Below are 17,021 nucleotides of genomic sequence, written 5' to 3' on the forward strand. Positions count from 1 at the left end.
ACCAAAATATTTTCCAGATCTCTTCAGGAACCTGCTTGAAAAACAAACAAAAGAAACCCCAGAATCCACTGATCTTAGTCCAAGACCCCTAAGACAACAATCACATTTCAAGACTCATGAAATTACATATCCCCAAAACACTGACAAGACAAAACAATATAAAAAACCCAAAGTGCATCTTTAGGAAACAGCATCCCCTCAGGTAGACTGATCTTTTACTACACCAAAAAAAAAATAAATCCAAAAGGAGAAAAGATTTAGAGAGAAAAATACATTAGCAAATACAGATAAATTTGTTTTTAATAAAGGAGTTAATTTTCTTTCAATCCTATATAAAACAATAGCAATTAAAAACTTCATTTTTGAAAGTAAAATATTTACATATGAACAAGTAACTGTGCAAAATTTACATGAAAAAAAATGGAAAGACAGGATTTCCTAAAAGACAAAATAAAAGGGGTGTAACAGTTGTCAGGTGTTGATAAAAATACTGATCAGCATTCAGTTTACACGCAAGAGAGTTAAATTCTACCATGAGAGTTCACACAAAGAAAGCCAAAGTATTTACAGTCATAAAAGTACTATCAATAGACAATTTAATACAATAACCTCTGAAAATATAAAGAACCAATTAGTATATTTGTAATAAAAAAATAGGTACAAAGAAGGGACTTTGCTCTGGACATCTTTAAAGTAGGCCCACAGCTTGCATACAGTCTTTTAGCAAAATAATTATAGTTTACATAGCCATTTTTATGTTATGTGCCAAAAATTATGTACAATTACTGACAAAATACACCAACCATTTTTCAACACTTGATTCACACTGAGAAACAGTCTTTTGATGATTCCTCTCAAATTCGATTTTATTTAATCTAAGCTTTCACTTTAGCTAAAAAACACAGTGCAAGTAAAATATATTTATGCTGAAAAGGTTTCTCTTTTTTTCCTTTTTTTTCCTTTTTTAACTTTACAGCTTTACAAACTATAGCAAATAAAATGCATTTTTACAGATGCTGCTAAAACATTCAGAAGGAACCCTCCTTTATGGGATTTCAGGGCCTCTAATAAGCAATAATGTGATTAAAATTGAGGTTATGTTTAAAATTAACTGTATATCCCTCTAGATCTTGAACATTTTGGGGAAAAGATAAATATTCTTTAAAAATCAGTTTGCTTTGCTAACTGACTGTTTAAAAAAAAAAAAAACAACAACAAGCTAAATGAAATGAGGTCATCTGCTGTAGACATATGCCTATATAATTGATTTAGCTGAATAAAACTGAACTAAAATGCACAATTAATGTTGAAACTGCTACAGGGCTGACAAAGGGTAGCTAGTTATTTGCTAAACGATTCCATCAGTCTTTATATATGGCTTGTTTGGCAAGAAGGCCACTCAATCAAGAGATGAGTTAAAATTTAATTGTCCTTTTATAGTATCCACAGGCCTTGTAAGTATCCTCACTGTTACAGAAATGTATTTCTCTTATACTGAAGAGTTTATTTATAAACAGGAATATAAAACTGTTCCATGTAAAGAGGTGGTTGTTTTTTAAACAATATCCCATTTGCTTGTTACAAAAAGGCGTAATTTGCAAATATATAAAAAATGTCCTCAGGCGTCTCTCCGTCAAAAATACCTTGATCTTTTCCATTTTACTTAAGGAATGCTTTGTATAGCAATAGTGAATGGCTTGTCTCTCGCTCATTTTCTAAACAAAATATGAGGTCCCTGAGGTTCACCCGCGTTATCCTTTGTCGCTTAAACTGACTGGGTGTTCCAAGTCCAGAGCTGCCTGGGACTGCTGCACTTGAACCAGATCCCTGGAAATGAGAAGAACAGAGCGATCAGAACATGTCAGTGCCCCTGGGTATTCCACAACTTTGCAGAGAAAATACAGGATGCCAGGTTGGAAGGAATCACAGAATCTTAGGGGTTGGAAGGGACCTCAAAAGATCATCTAGTCCAACCCCCCTGACAGAGCAGGAGACCTCCAGGATCATCTGGTCCAACCTTTCTAGGTACTACTACAGTTCATATGACATGGCTCCCTGACAAGCTGAGACTTAAAACTGTCCAACGTGGGTGAATCCACCACTTCCCTTAGGAGACAATTCCAATGTTTGACTGTCCTCATGGTGAAAAATTTACCTCTTGTGTCCAATCAGAATCCCCCCAGGAGCAACTTGTGCCCATCACCCCTTGTATTTTTCCATGTGACTTCTCGTAAATGGGGAGTCTCCATCTTCTTGGTAGCCACCCTTATGGCTACCAAGACGTGAGGTAAGAATGGAATTACTGTGCACAGGAAGCTATCAAACAGTACTCTGCATGCTACCAGAGCAGAGACTTGTTTTTAATTCTTATTTATAAACAATAGTTGAACAATCAGAAGCATTCAGTGACATTTAATATAGACAAAACAAAAAAGCCAAAGCATCACTTTCATCTTTAGGAAGGCACTTCTGATAGGCAACCCCAACACCCAAAACAAACAAATAAGACAGCATACAGATTCCAAAGGTAGCCCTGGAGTTCTTGAAGAACTGAGGAGTGGTCCTATCCCCCTGGACCATGAGGTCTTGAATGAAGTCCTAAATCTCCCCTGATCTTCATGGTAGGGTGCCATGAGCCCTCCCCTTTTGGTGACAAGAGCTGTAACCAAGCTCAGGAATACATTAGGAAGTAGCTGCTCTACACACAGTCAGACACCCTCTAATGATTTCTGAATTCCTCTCCATCCCTGAGCAACACTTATTCCTCTGTACACACTGGCAGCTTTCCACACAAACTGGCAAGATAAACAAGTAGTATATTATTGTATTTCTCACTTCAAGAAAAAAACAAAACAAAACAAAACAGGAGAGAATAAAAAATCCATCTCTTCAGAGATACCCACTCCTGTGCACTGCCTGCTGAGTTATAGTAAAGCCGGTCTGCTGGGCCTAACTCCAGTGCATTTTCACTTGCAGGAAACGCAGCTCCGATAGGACACCCAGGATTAACGTGACTCCTCCACGGCTGTTCTGCTTTCCCTTACACAAGCAAAGAACTCCTGGCGTGCTCTGGAACCACCAGCCACCGGCACGGGCAGGGCCGCGTGGCTCAGCACCGCCGGCGGCCGCAGTGCGGCTCAGCCACCAGCAGATGGCAAGCACAGACCGAAAAGCCAGATTTCACCTCATTTTACTGTCGGGAAGCTTTTTGACAGTTGTCGGTTGCCGATACCTTGCCTTGCTCTTTGTGTATTTATGTAAATAACGAAGCTGCTCTGAGTGATTGGGAACAGGTTTATATTTCTGTGGCTTATCTATGGATTCTTTTTTTCCTCCAATTTCATTGACTAAAAGAATGTTTTCTTTTCTTGTTTAATCTAACTTCAATAATTAGTCACACCAGATGCTTCAAACACACTCTACTAATGAATGAAGATTTATCTGTCTGAGAGTTTGGAGACTTTTAAAAGACTGTTCTAAATAAGAACACCCCAGACTTGAGAAGAGCCAATAGTGTAAAAGCCATGGGAATAAGCTGCTGAGGCTCCCACTAACACAGCCTTCTCCACAGGTGAAAGCAGGATTATCTATGACCAGTGTACACTATTCAGAAACCAATTTCAAGCTGTGCTGGAAATGCCCATCTCTGGCTCAAGGTAGTATAATGGTGTGCTCAGGGCAGGTGCTCTTGCCCTACCATTCTGCTAAGTCAGCAAAGTCAGACTCATTTCTCAAGCAAGTTTCCTGGTGAACCAGCAAGCAGCCAATCATTGAAATCCTGTAGTTAGAATGTTTGAAAGGCTGGATTTTCAAAGGGACATTTTAAGGCACTCGCACAACTTAGATGTCTAATTTCGATCAATTTCAATGGAACTTAAAGCTGCAGGAGATCATGGGATGTTAACTAAAGCTTGTCAAATATATACACACGACTACTAACAAGACAATAGAAAGAAAGGTTGAAAGGGTATTTAATTTCTGTTTTTTAAAATATTCTTTAGAAGAAGCTCAAGCCTGATTTTATTATGTGCACTAGAATACTTCAAATGCAAAGGTAAAATTTCAGAACTCTTTAAGGACAGAGAACTATGCTACTCCTGTAGGCACAGAATAAGTTAAGAAGCTTTTTGGCAACTTCCAATAAAATCATGCAGACATAAAACTCTAAAACTGACAGCAACCTGTTTCATTGAATTTTGAAACAAAATTGTACAATTACTACTTAGAAGTGATTTTACACGTAATTAAGATTCGGCATTCCTAGACATCAAAAGCTTAAATTTACAAATCTGTGTCTAAGTAATGACAAACCTTATTTTCCACACTCCTTGTAACATGCCTTAACTACAAACTGCACACAAATAGTGACAAGTGGAGCTCAATTTAAGAACGTCAAGTGACACAGCAGCAAAAGCACAGCTGTGAGTCTATCAGATCAAAAACAGTTGGTTCTTAATTAAACAGACAAAAAGATTAGATTTCCAGGGAACCTGTAGTTAATTGGTTAACCAGTACGTGATTAATCTAGGATAACTACATTAGTCAGATTTAGATGAAATACAAACAAGTGTTCATAGTACATGTAAATACATTCCACAACCTCAGTGACATGAACAGACTATTAACAGTGCACAGTTGAACGTGATTAAGAAAGCAAGGCCAACATTAACACTGCATGAGATACTTTTGAGTGCTCCTCAGAGACAACTTCATTTACATGCTCATCTGCCTTTGTAAAAGTGCCACATACTGAATTTTCATAATTTTAAACCACATTTATAAGTATTTATTAAAGTAATTTAACATATATAAGAATAAGTCTTATTATCAGTAACAGGTATTGTAGTAAGTTTCAAAAATTCAGAATTGCTTTAAAGGATGCTCAAAAGCTTGATTTTTTTATAAATAATAGTAACACTACTATTGAGCTTGCTGTCAAATGTTTGTATCAAGCATATGTAAATTATTGCTTCCAGCAATTCAATATAAAACAAGGTGAATTCTTTTGAAACAACTTTTCTACAGTATAAATGCCTTAGCACTAAAAATTTGGAATGCTCAGGGAGTAATAAACAGAATAAACTCTCACTATGCTGTCACTTGCTACCAGACACAAAACTCTGCAGGGAAAAATCCTCAAATCATAAAGAGAGCTTCTGGCGCTGCAAATTACAAGTTTCAAGAAGATTTTGTTCTTTTTAAACACTAGAGAAATCCCACACTGAATGTCTTCCATGCAGAAGCAATTATATACCATTTCACATTTATTAACTAATTGAGAAATACAGCAGATAATCTACCAATATACCTGAATTTAAATTAACATTAGGCTAATCAGATACTGATCATACTGATACTTAAACAGCAGAAAGTATGAAGGATATGCAAGAACATCATAATCAGATGGAATTGCTTAAACTAATCTGCTGCAGAAATACTAAAACTAAGACAAATTAACAGCTGAAGAAAGAAATTATACAAGTTTCTATAACCTGAAGCTCCTGCTGTCGAATTTAGCAGCGATTCAATTCTACCACTGCACCCACCTCAGTAGCATTACTCTGCACCCTTATTTAGTTACATTGACTACAGCCACAATAATCTCTTCCCAAAGCTATGGACAGAACAAATCTCTTCCCAAAAAAAGCAGAGACTTGAGAGAACAGTGAGGGCTTTTCTAACATTCCTCCAGTTCCATGAATCAATGTCAACTCAAACTGTATTCCCTGTGCTGCTACACAGATGCTAAAAAATTATCCTGTTCTTGGAGCAAGCAAATCCAAACACAAAATACACTTCTATGGCTCAGAAAGCTTCCACAAGCCAGGGAAAAAGCTCTGAACAGAAAGGTTTTTACAGAGGTCAATGCAGCAAAACCCAAGATTCCAGTTCTACTGTACCTCTGTCCCAGATCCCGATGAGTCTATTTTCCTTTTCTTTCTGGGACCGATCGCCGCCAATGCAGTCAAGTTGGCATCCCTCTGTCTCATCTGTGCTAGCTCTTGCTGTTGCATCTGCATTTGCCAGAAACAAGTACAGTTAATAATTTTTTCCTTCAATGTCCAAAATAAAAGTTTATGTTAAGGTCAACACTTACCTCCTTAGCCTTCTGTTTCAACCTAAGTTGTTCTGGATCTTCTTGTCGAGATCGAGACTATGTTGATAATGGATGAACATGAAATGGGTGGAGAAAAAGAGAAAAAAAATAAATCAGCTAAAGATTATAAGTTTCACATCACATATGAAAGTTGCCCCCTTTTTTTTTTTTTAACTTCATCAGGAAGTGGAGAATACCAAGCACTCCCAGGGAGGGTCCCAAGGGAAAATAATTTTTAGAAATAATAAGCAGTTTTCCATTTCTTAGTTTCAAATATTTTTGAAGAAGCATCCCCTTTTCAGCTTTGTTAAAAAGTGCAAGGGAATAGTGAAGCATTTATGCTTTAAACAAAACCATTACATGATACAGATGACACAGATCTGTAAACTGAAATACACAACTTTGCATGTGAAAAAAGGAATCGGACCTGCACTTCTTGGAAAAACCCCTCTTCTTGCTGTCACACCATGCTTACTAAGAACCAATCTTCCTGCTGCACTCACACATACAAGTCAGACTCACATTTGAGCAAACTGCAGCTAACTGACCAACAGACCATTTAATTGCCCATTTCACCCAAGCACCTACAATGACTTGTACATACCAAATTTTTAGAAGTCACAGAACATGTAACTTCAGCAAACTTTATTGTCTAATACTACTAACACATTTGCCAATTAATTTGTTTTGCTACATATATCAATTCCCTTAGGTTCTTCTTTTTTTGCAAGAAATCAACAACACAGGAAGAACTTCTTTCAACCATAATCTCTCATAAGGCAAGACTAACTACACGGAAATAAATCCTGAATGTTGTTAATCCCATACGTTCTTCAGACCAACTTTAACCCAATGCTCAAGTACCTTTAAACATGTTAAGCTTTTCCTTATGATTAACCTGTCTTCTCTGCTGCACTTTAGATGCAGCAAACACAGGGAATCACATGAATACATAAAACACAGTCATGAAGACTCACATCTCACCCAAGTCTTTTCTGAAATAAATTCATTTACTCTCTATTCTTGCTTCTTAGGTCACATTTTCTAGACCTTTAAATCATTTTTCTTCTGAAGTCTATTTGGTGTAGGGCCCAAAGACTGGACAGAGTATTCCAGCTCAGGTCTAACGGGAACCGGTTGAAATGAGGGTGTTAGCTCACAACTTTGTGCAAACATTGCACTACAAAAATTGCATTTTGACATTATCAACTCATACTGGATCACAAAACCAACACAAATCTTCGATTTTTTTATGAATTGTTACTAGAGTGCTCCTGTTGAGTTAGTCCTGTCTATCCTACACTCAGGTCACTGAGTAAAACCACAAAGTCTAATGGCTACACGTGCTTACACCAACTGCTGCATATTTTTGTGTTTCTCCAACTTGTAAAAATCTTTCTGAATTCCATTTCTAGTTTCCAAATACCTGTAACTTCTCTATTCCATTCAGAAGAGCCGCCAAGCTATAAAACTAGTATTTTTCACAGTGCAAAGTACAAAAACTAAGTTTTAAGACCTACTTTAAGTAGGGAACATGTAATGGAGCTGGCAAAGCTGTCTCACATGCTTTACCATGTAAAGCAGAGCAGAGCTCAAGCTAAAGAACATACTCATCAAGCTCCGCCTTTGAAGATTAGTCTTCCCCTTCCTTGGAAGTGCTTTAGAATGAAAAGAAACTGCAGTTTTGACATCAAGAATGACACTTAGCAAACATGTGTGAAATCCAAGCACTTGCCTTTGCTGCACGCATTAAAATTTCCCTTTCTTGTTCATCTTTGCGCTGCTTTTCTATTTGATCAAGTTGTTCAAAGAACTTGAGCTGTGCCCGAACATCACTTGCTTGTTCGTATCTTTCATCATCCTGAAAAAAAGGCAAATATGTTTCTCATTACACCTCTTAAAAACAAAGCTGTTAGCTTGTACTGTACTGCACAACATATACATTTAAAGCTCAAATGTTCACTTTGTCCTTTTCAAACAAATAGCAAGTGTGTATTTACACCAGCCAAATCAGCTAGAATTCTTTTGTTTTGTTCTTTTCCATGAATCATCAGATTTTGACTTCTAAACTAATATCATCACAGCTTTAACTTCACAAACATATTTCACAGAGCTGTATGTTTTTTTAAACACTGTTTAGGCATTTGCATCTATTAAGAACACACATTTGTCAGATAACAGTCTCTTGAGAATTCAAAGCAGTGCTTTTATCTGCCCAAATGTACAATCACTTAGACTCTGAGCATTTGACACGACAAAAGGGAGGGCACATTTTGTCTGCATTTGTTTTAACAACATTTTGTATATGCAAGCTGAGGAGTTCTAGCCACTTATGTGTATTAACATCTTAATATAAGATGAATCAGCCAAAGAGAATAAACAACCTAACTTCACAGAATGAAGAACACCTGAACTCATGCACAACAACCAACATGACAGCTGGTTGAATCTGTGCAATTTTGCCATTTTGTTTGTGCAATTAAATACAGTTACCTTGAAAGAAATATTCCTTTGTTGAGCAGTCTCTGATAATTTTTCCACAAGGTTTTGTATTCTTTGTTGCGTAGCATGTGATACGTAGCTAACTACATCTGGATGGATTTCTGTTATTCCATGTTTTTTACCTATGATCAGGACAGAAGTCAGTTGTAAAAAAATGATTTTACAATACAGCTAAACTCATGGCTTGTCTCAGTAACAGAAATCTATATGCTTTTTGCAAAAGAAGCTTCCAGGTATTTCTCAGACAAGCATTAAACAGGAGTGACATGCATATGAAAATTCACATTAGCTTAACAAAACTCACAATCCATCAATAAACACTGTATCCTACAGCATAAGAAATAACTAAGGAATACTTTTTGTTCTACCATGAATTCTAAACTAGTAAGTATGGCAAGCATGTTTCTGGATTTATGCTTTTTGAAAACAATATCATTGGTTTTGTTACACCTTATCAGTTTATACAGTCAGAATTTCAATCAGGTCCAGTTAAAATGCCATCATTTTAGAAGGCAACTCTAAAGGTTTGTGCTATCCCTTAACACTACTCAGCTTTTCATAAGCTGAATAATTGCCCTCAAGCATCAAAATACAAAAAGTTCATGACTCCAGCAACTTCAAACTATTCAAATAAATTTCTATGCAAAACGACTTCAATTAAACCCAAGATTAGTGAAATTTGTTTATTAAAGTCAAGGAAAATCAACATACCTATTTCTAATATCCTTCTTTGTAAAGGTGCTGGGAAAAGGAAGGTTTCATCTTTACAGGACCTTGTTAATGTGCCCACCAGCTCAGAGTTCGTTGCCAATATCCGAGCACTCTCTTCTGACAGGTTGACTCCAGCCATTGATGCAACATCATTAATGTCATCATCATCCCTTAAGAAAGGAATAGTCATTATAATCATCACATTTAGTGCTTATTTGCACACACTGCTACAATACTACAGCTGCATATAATTAATTCCACAGTAAAGCTGAATACTTTTCCTTTTATTATAAAATAAACATAATTTCATTCCAAAGAGCACTAGAAGTATTTTCACAGTTCTGTACTTCCTGTTCTCTCAAGATCCTCTCTTACATAATGTTTCAACACTAGACACATCACTACAACACAATAACAAACAGCACTCATCACTGTAAAACAGGCTGTATATCCAGATAACCTGAGCAGAGTTAAGAGTGAAGAAATGAATTCTATTTGCTTGTCCAGGCAGGAATTGTTTTTAAGGTTTAGTATTTATCCTTAGTGCCAACTAAATGCTAAAACTAGTCTGATACAAGTATGTCCAGCTGTTTGTTAAAGTCTTTAATAAAGTAACTAACCTGTCTACAGAAAATCCACCTTAGTCCTTTGCAAGTGAACCCAGCCTGACTCAGCACCACACAGAAAGGTTCCCACTGAGCTCAGTAGGCTGCCCAGGCACAAATAAGTGTACAGTTCCTCACCTAAAAGAGCCTCCCCCAGGTTCTTTCAGTTTATTCTTCTGAGCAGCAGCTACTTGTGTTGAAACAGTGGCAATAGCTTTGTTTCCAGGTAATACTGCTGGTTTTACCACAGGTACTGCAAGGAGAAAGACAAGACTTGTACTCCACCAAATTTGTATGAGTTCAGATTTATAAGCCAGTCCTGGGGAGTAACGGCAATAGGTCTGGTGCAAAGACTTTACCTGAATAGTTTGTCAGCATTTCAGCCACTTAAAACAACATCCCCACACACAGTCCCAGTACCCAAACCATCTCTCTGACTGTAAATGCTGCTCTGACACATAAATCCCCCAGCCAATATGGCACTATGCATTGAAGACTTCAGCAGCAGTACAGCAGCCATTGTGAAGCTACAGCACTTAAGAACTGACATTCACAACCCAGACTCCACTTAATGCTATCAAGCAGGGCATACACCAAGTGTCTGGACCTCTTACCTGTCTGGAGTTGATTCACTTGAATTTGAGGAGTAGTGACCATGATACGATTGTGTGGTTGTCTCAGTGTTACCATTGGTGTCTGTGTCAACGTTACCTGTGGAGGCCTTATCAATGTCCCTGCTTTCTGAGTCTGTTGGATAACCTGCAAATAGTAAGAAAAAAAGAACTATAAACCATCTGAGAAACTACTAAGGCTAAGATTCAGGTGGGAAGAACAAACCCTAATCACCAACTTGTAAATTGTGTTCTTAACACATCTGTTCATTGATCTAGAATCAGCATATTTTAAGGTATTTAAAAGTTGATTTAGATAAATTATACGTCACAGGAAAACAAATAGTCTGCTTTCTGTGACACAAAAAATAAATCAGTAACCTATTTCTATTGAAAACCAAACATCTATAATCACAAAGATCCAGTTAAAACTTTCTAGATGTAGTTTCTACACTAGAGATGCAGAGGCACTGTAACAGTGTTACAGAGGCTGTTCTTATTTGGTTTATGTGCAGGCCTGAGAAAGTCATTCATCCTCCTCTTTTGGGGTAATCTGTTAGACTTATGAAATGGGGAATGAAAGATCCTGGAGACACTGCTCTTGTATAGATAGAGACCATCTCCAAATATTTCATGCTAAAATAGGAAATATAGAAATTAAGTGAAGAATGGATTTTAAGGTGTACTTTGGTAGCTAGTTTCTCTAAAAAGGTTAAAGATCTCTGATTGAGCTAACAAACCAATTTCAGAAGAGAAGTCACTGTATTACCGAAACCACCCTGTGCAACCACCAATTACGCACTTCAGCTTACGTACCAGTGGTGTAGTCTGCCCTTGTTTACTAACACCAACTTGTGTAGGCTGAGTTATGCTGATTACAGGTTGTTGGAGGGTACTTGTTACAGTTGCAGTGGCCTTCCCTGCTGTGCGCTGAACGGAGGAGCTGAGCAGCACAGCTGCAGAGGGGATGGTTGCTATCGTCGCTTGTGTTGTTGGCTGCTGTTGCTGACTTTGTTGAATGAAAGCTGCAGAGTCTGGTGTTAACTGTCTCAAGGCAGGTAAACTCCTCTGAAAAGGGGAAAGGAAAGAATTTGCTTGAGTATTTTAATCCTAGATCACACAAAAAACGTTAATTGTAACCAGCAGAGCATTCCATTGCAGTCCATTGTATCAGTCTGTGTGCAGTCTGTGAGAAAACCTGCTAGCAGCACACACAGAAACACCACATTGCTTCACATCTACAGCTGGACAGAGTGACAGCACCTTGAGATGTGGAAGTGTGGATACCACTGCCATCTTGGTTATGCATGCCTGGCTGCAACCTGGTGTGTATTTAACAATCCTAGCCCATGCTGCCTTTCTTGACTGTGTTCCTACATATATACCAAGGTGCAACATGTGATGACTTAAAAGATGTACTGCAACACCAGTGAAGATTTCATAATACCTCAGAGACCACAGTGTTTTATTGGATTCTTACACTAGTTGTTTTCTTATGGTAACCATTTCTATCTTCTTGAACGATAGCTCAAGGTTGAACAAGCATTTAAGAGCCCAGAAACATCAACACACACCTACAACTATATCATTTAAATGATAGATTAGGCAACCAGAGTTATACTCTTATCATCCAGTGATAAGAGTATAGATCAGTGATCTGATTCTCAGATGATAAATGTTTCAGAATAAACATAATTTTGAGATGTGTCCAATTACTATCAAATTTATGACAAATGGGATTTATTATTGAGAGGTGACAAATTTCCTGTTTATCAGTACAAACAGGTATACAGCCCAGGCAAAGGAGTATGAATTTGTCTAGAAGGTACAGTTTTCCTTTCCAAAAAGGAGAATAATAAAACCATTCATAGGTTTGGCGCTATGGCAAGAAACTGCTTATAAGTCACAGAAGGAAAACTTTGCAAATTTCTCAACAGAGCTATGATGTGAAGCTATAGTAGAAATTACATTATTAAGTGAAACAAAGCATCATAGTAACAAACTCTTGGAATCAAGAGGCAGAAATATTTAAGGAAGCAACCAGGCACCATTTAAACCTTCCATTTTCACCTTTCAGGAATGCCATCTACACTGGTGAAAGATGTGCTTTCTGTTCACTGCTGCTGATACATACAGCCAGAAATATGTAGTAACTGGAGAACAGAAGTTACCTTCAGGAAAGGCACAAGGTAAGGTTGAGGTGAAGAATTAAGTTCTCTGTACAGCCTACTGGTAAAGTCTTCTGCTTCAATTTTCCCATCCTTCAAAACAGAAAATACAAATGAACAATTTTGTAAAAATTCACTTTTAAAGATAGTCAATACACACACAAAAAAGTAAGACTTTACCATTTATTGAAAATAAGTGGTTTTATCATCCTTCACTATTTTTTAGTTATCAATAGCTTTATAGTAACAACTACTTCTACTACAAATTTCAACTACTGACTCCTGCAGTCCCGACTTTCCTTTTCTTCTTTTCTTTCAGACAGTTTTAAGAAACATCTTCAGTTGTTCTCACCATTACAGAAATGCCCTATCTATAGATCAGGGAACCTGGAGAAACCTATAGGAATACTTCATGTGACGTGCAATCAGCCACCTATCAGTTGGTCAGAACAGCCAGGCAGCCCCACCTCTGGTGTTCTCTTTTCCAAAGGTACTAGAGCTCCTCCATTCCCAATAACCAAAGCTGTGCCCACCACGTGCTCAAAAGGCAGGTATCTGCCACAAAACTGTATGTTTAGCCTCATGGAAAGAATTTGGTCTTATGACAACCTCTGGTTATCACATGACATCTGCAGTACACAGCTCTACCTTAAAGATAGCTAACAACTAGGCTAAGCAATACTAATACTCATTCTGTAAATACCAAATATGTCAAGATTAAACATTACCTGCAGATAATACTGCTTGCTTTTTTTTTTTTGTAAAAAACTTTTTATTTCCTACACTCATCTACTGCACTAGCTGTAGTGTCTTCCCTCAAGTACATATTTTTATTCACTGTTTTATCAATAAATATCATTTTTAGCATCACCATTTACATTACTTGCACTTCAACTGAACTCACATTCTTATGCAAGAATATGAGCAGCAATGTCTCATTTACCAACTAAAAGAAAATGTATGTTTATGTTTTAATTCAGAAGCAGCAAAGCTTCAGTTTTATTTATCTCACATTTTATAATCTCCGTCCTCTCAAAAAAAAACCCCAAACCCTCAATTTTGAGTCTAAATCTGCCCAGATGTCATTTATTACAACTTCCAATGAACTTTTCTTACCAGCAGGTTCTGTACCAATTCCTTCACGTTAGCTGCAGTCTCTGAAGACTGTTTTCCAGATGATGCCAGTTTTATTAATGTGGACAGAAAGTTTCTGCATTTCTTCACATTTTCCATAGTTTCCTGTTATGGAAAGAGGAGAAGGAGAGGGAACTGGTCAGAAGAGGGAAGATAAACTCTTTTTAATACATGATCTGGCCATATACTCTGAGAAATAAAGTTCTCCTCTAGTTCATCACTCCAAAATTTTATAGATCCATGTCTCTCATTCCTAAAGACATAATCAGACAGAAATTATTATTTTGCTTCATATGTATGTATTGTACATGTTTGTTCTCAAAATTTAATAAATTATGATTCTTAATGAAGTTAGGAAACATCAAGTAATTTAAGAATGCCATATTGTGCATGGGAAAAATAACTATTTCAGCAGGACAGCAAATAGCAAAGCTCTTCCTTCCCAGTGCAAGGCACAGTGCACAAATTCTCCCTGTTGTGCAGTCCTGGAAACATGCCTCTTGAACAACTCAGCACAAACTTCTTTTCCCTTCTCATCCTGATTCTATTTTGCACTGCTGAACAATTAACTTTTCTGTAAGATACAGCTAGTATTTTTTTTAAAAAGGAGTGATTTACAAACTGTGACAGAAATGAAAATTAATACTTTGACAGTCATCAAAATCAAGTGACCTGTGACCTGACTTTGAAGACCAATAGTTCACAGAGCTCCTGCATCTACTACTCTTCACTCTGATCTGTGTTTATGTATGTGTGTATATATATGTATATACATACATGTGTACCTATACAAGTGAATGAATAAAAAACAAGATTCTCAGTATCTTACTGCAGCAAAAGTGGTGGCTGCTGTTGCTCCTTGCACTGTTCTCTGAGGAGTTCCAGTTTGTACTGCTGTTGCTGTCCCCAACGTACTCGTTTGTGCGGTCCCACCCAGAACAATCTGAGACTGCAGAGAACACAAACATAAGATTATTTCACTTAGAACGTACCAAAACTTGTTTTCCCTGAACCATCAAACAGAAACCGAGCGACAGGACAGCAGAGCATCTTTCACAGCTGCTATAAACAGAAGCTACTCATCTGCCATCTGTTGCAGTGGAATGAAAGAGCCACCAGATGGCACAAAACACTACACATTGAAAACTGAAATCCTGAAAGTTGATTAAGAATTGCACGCTAACCATTAACATACCCTCAGACACTGGTTTCAAAACAAAACTAAAACTAGCACTAAATTTCTGTGAACACAATAGGGGTGGTCCCTTAAATGCCACTTTTAAAGGGAAGTATTTCTACAAAGGCACCGAGGACACAAAAGCTCAGGTCTTATCTGGGTCATTTTCACGAACAATGGGACAAAACAATTTACTAGTTTTGTAGACAAGTTTGTAATTCAAAGTAGGATTGCCATCTTTAAAGAATCAACATTGTAAAAAAGAACTTAGCACATACACAGTTCATTCACGGACTGTCAACACAGTCCAATTACTAATGACAACCCAGAGACAGCAGTAATTCTTACCAAGCTAAAGCTCCCTCTCAGAATTTTAACAAATCATTTGTAACCTTGCTCTTTATACAAAGATGTCCAAGAAATAAGGGTCCAGTGCTGCCAAAGCTAACTTTCCTTGGTATTTTGGGAGACAGAAGAGGAGACAAGGTTTTAATCTGTCTCATTTTTGAAATCAGGATTAATGAAGTCCATATTATACTCATTACAGAAAAAATATGCAGATGGAATGGGGTTTTTTTGTCCAGTGTAACAGCAGTGCAAATTAAGGAGACTCAGTTAGGTAAATTACCTCTTAGATCTGGAAAGATCCCTGGCATAGGCAAAGGCTTTCTGAGGGGAAAAATGTTAACTGGATGCATAGGAAAACCTACATGTTTTAAATTAAAACTCTCTGATCCTGTCTACTCAAAGGATGAAGAAAGCACAGTGAAACAGATTAGGAGACAGCAATCATACAGTATCACTGCTGCCTGGAAGTCATGTGGAGAATTGCCCACTTTTGCACTGTGTTTTATTCTCACACCACCACCCCTCAAATAAATCTACAAGACAGTCTATCACTGACACAGTTCAGGCTGTTAGAAGAGAGCCCACACACTAAGACATCACTATTTATCCTTGAGTTATCAGAATCTCCCTAACTACATAGACCAAAGAGACACGTGTAAATGGGAGGATGCTTCTGGAAGAGAAGGCTACCAGGACAGTCTTCCTTGTAGTTGTAAATTTTGCTGCAGAATCCAGAAGACTACAGATCCATCACAGGAACAGCTCCAATCCAAAGGGAACTGGTGTCACTTACTTGATGCAAAAGCATAAAGCTATTTTATTTTAGTAAATTCTGTGATTATACAAACTAGTAACAGGATAGCTTTAAATATTTACGCATGTAGGTATAATATGAAATAATAATAATATGCATATAAAAAATAAACATATACATCCAAAATACAAAGTTGAAATCTGCAAATGTTTTAGAAAGGATAATCCAGAAGATAATTCTTCTCTGCATACAGCAATTATATTTCTTGTGTTTCTGGCTGTCTCAAGCAGGTTTTCAGCTATCTAAACAGCTGATGTACCTCGTGTATATACTACTTTTCTACAAACTCACTTGCACTACAGGAGGACGCTGTAACGTTGTTGTAGGTTGCACTGTTGTTTGAGCCTGAGACACTTGCTTGATAATTGTAGTTGGTGTCACCTGTCGTGCAATAATAGGTGCCCCTGGAGCCTGGGAAAGAGGAAAAAAACCAAACAAATTAGTTCCTATATTTAAATATAATCTACCCTATCCAGTATTTTTTCTCTGGATAGTTGCTATTGTTACAGATACAAAAGAATGCAACTGGATCACTATAAAACTGTGAGAAGGATTTTTCAGTCTTGAACTTAATGCAACTGTGATGATCTCATTGTACATATACCCATAACCACTTTTTTTTTTTCCTTTTAGTCTTATAAAGAATAATGATTCTTTGGGGAAAAGAGTTCTACATGTTAACCATATATGGTCTTGAATGGTGGTCTTTATAACAAACAGTTCTAAACTTAATGCCATTCAGCTAGGTAAAAACATTTTTGATGAGTAACAGCCAAACTGCAACAGAATTAGGAACAAAATGCAATTCCTGTACCACGTGGAAAAGCCTGCACAGCAACAGTCGGATCAACGGT

The 17,021-nt window shown here is 37.3% G+C and overlaps 1 protein-coding gene across 1 annotated transcript in view; it reads right to left on the reverse strand.

Moving 5' to 3' along the window:
- Positions 1-282: 282 nt before the first annotated feature.
- The window catches only part of TAF4 (TATA-box binding protein associated factor 4), a 37,311-nt gene continuing 20,572 nt past the window's right edge, over positions 283-17,021 (reverse strand). Inside the window, exons 4-16 of the mRNA XM_051633292.1 lie at positions 16,459-16,578; positions 14,658-14,777; positions 13,811-13,933; positions 12,698-12,787; positions 11,343-11,594; positions 10,530-10,674; positions 10,054-10,168; positions 9,311-9,480; positions 8,591-8,721; positions 7,833-7,958; positions 6,098-6,154; positions 5,901-6,014; positions 283-1,827 (exon numbers count right to left, since the gene is read on the reverse strand). Of these exons, the coding sequence (XP_051489252.1) occupies positions 1,660-1,827; positions 5,901-6,014; positions 6,098-6,154; positions 7,833-7,958; positions 8,591-8,721; positions 9,311-9,480; positions 10,054-10,168; positions 10,530-10,674; positions 11,343-11,594; positions 12,698-12,787; positions 13,811-13,933; positions 14,658-14,777; positions 16,459-16,578 (1,731 nt within the window). The 3' untranslated portion in view covers positions 283-1,659. The remainder of the gene's footprint in view (positions 1,828-5,900; positions 6,015-6,097; positions 6,155-7,832; positions 7,959-8,590; positions 8,722-9,310; positions 9,481-10,053; positions 10,169-10,529; positions 10,675-11,342; positions 11,595-12,697; positions 12,788-13,810; positions 13,934-14,657; positions 14,778-16,458; positions 16,579-17,021) is intronic.

Source organism: Apus apus, chromosome 15, assembly GCF_020740795.1.
Source record: "Apus apus isolate bApuApu2 chromosome 15, bApuApu2.pri.cur, whole genome shotgun sequence".
NCBI classification, from domain to species: Eukaryota; Metazoa; Chordata; class Aves; order Apodiformes; family Apodidae; genus Apus; species Apus apus.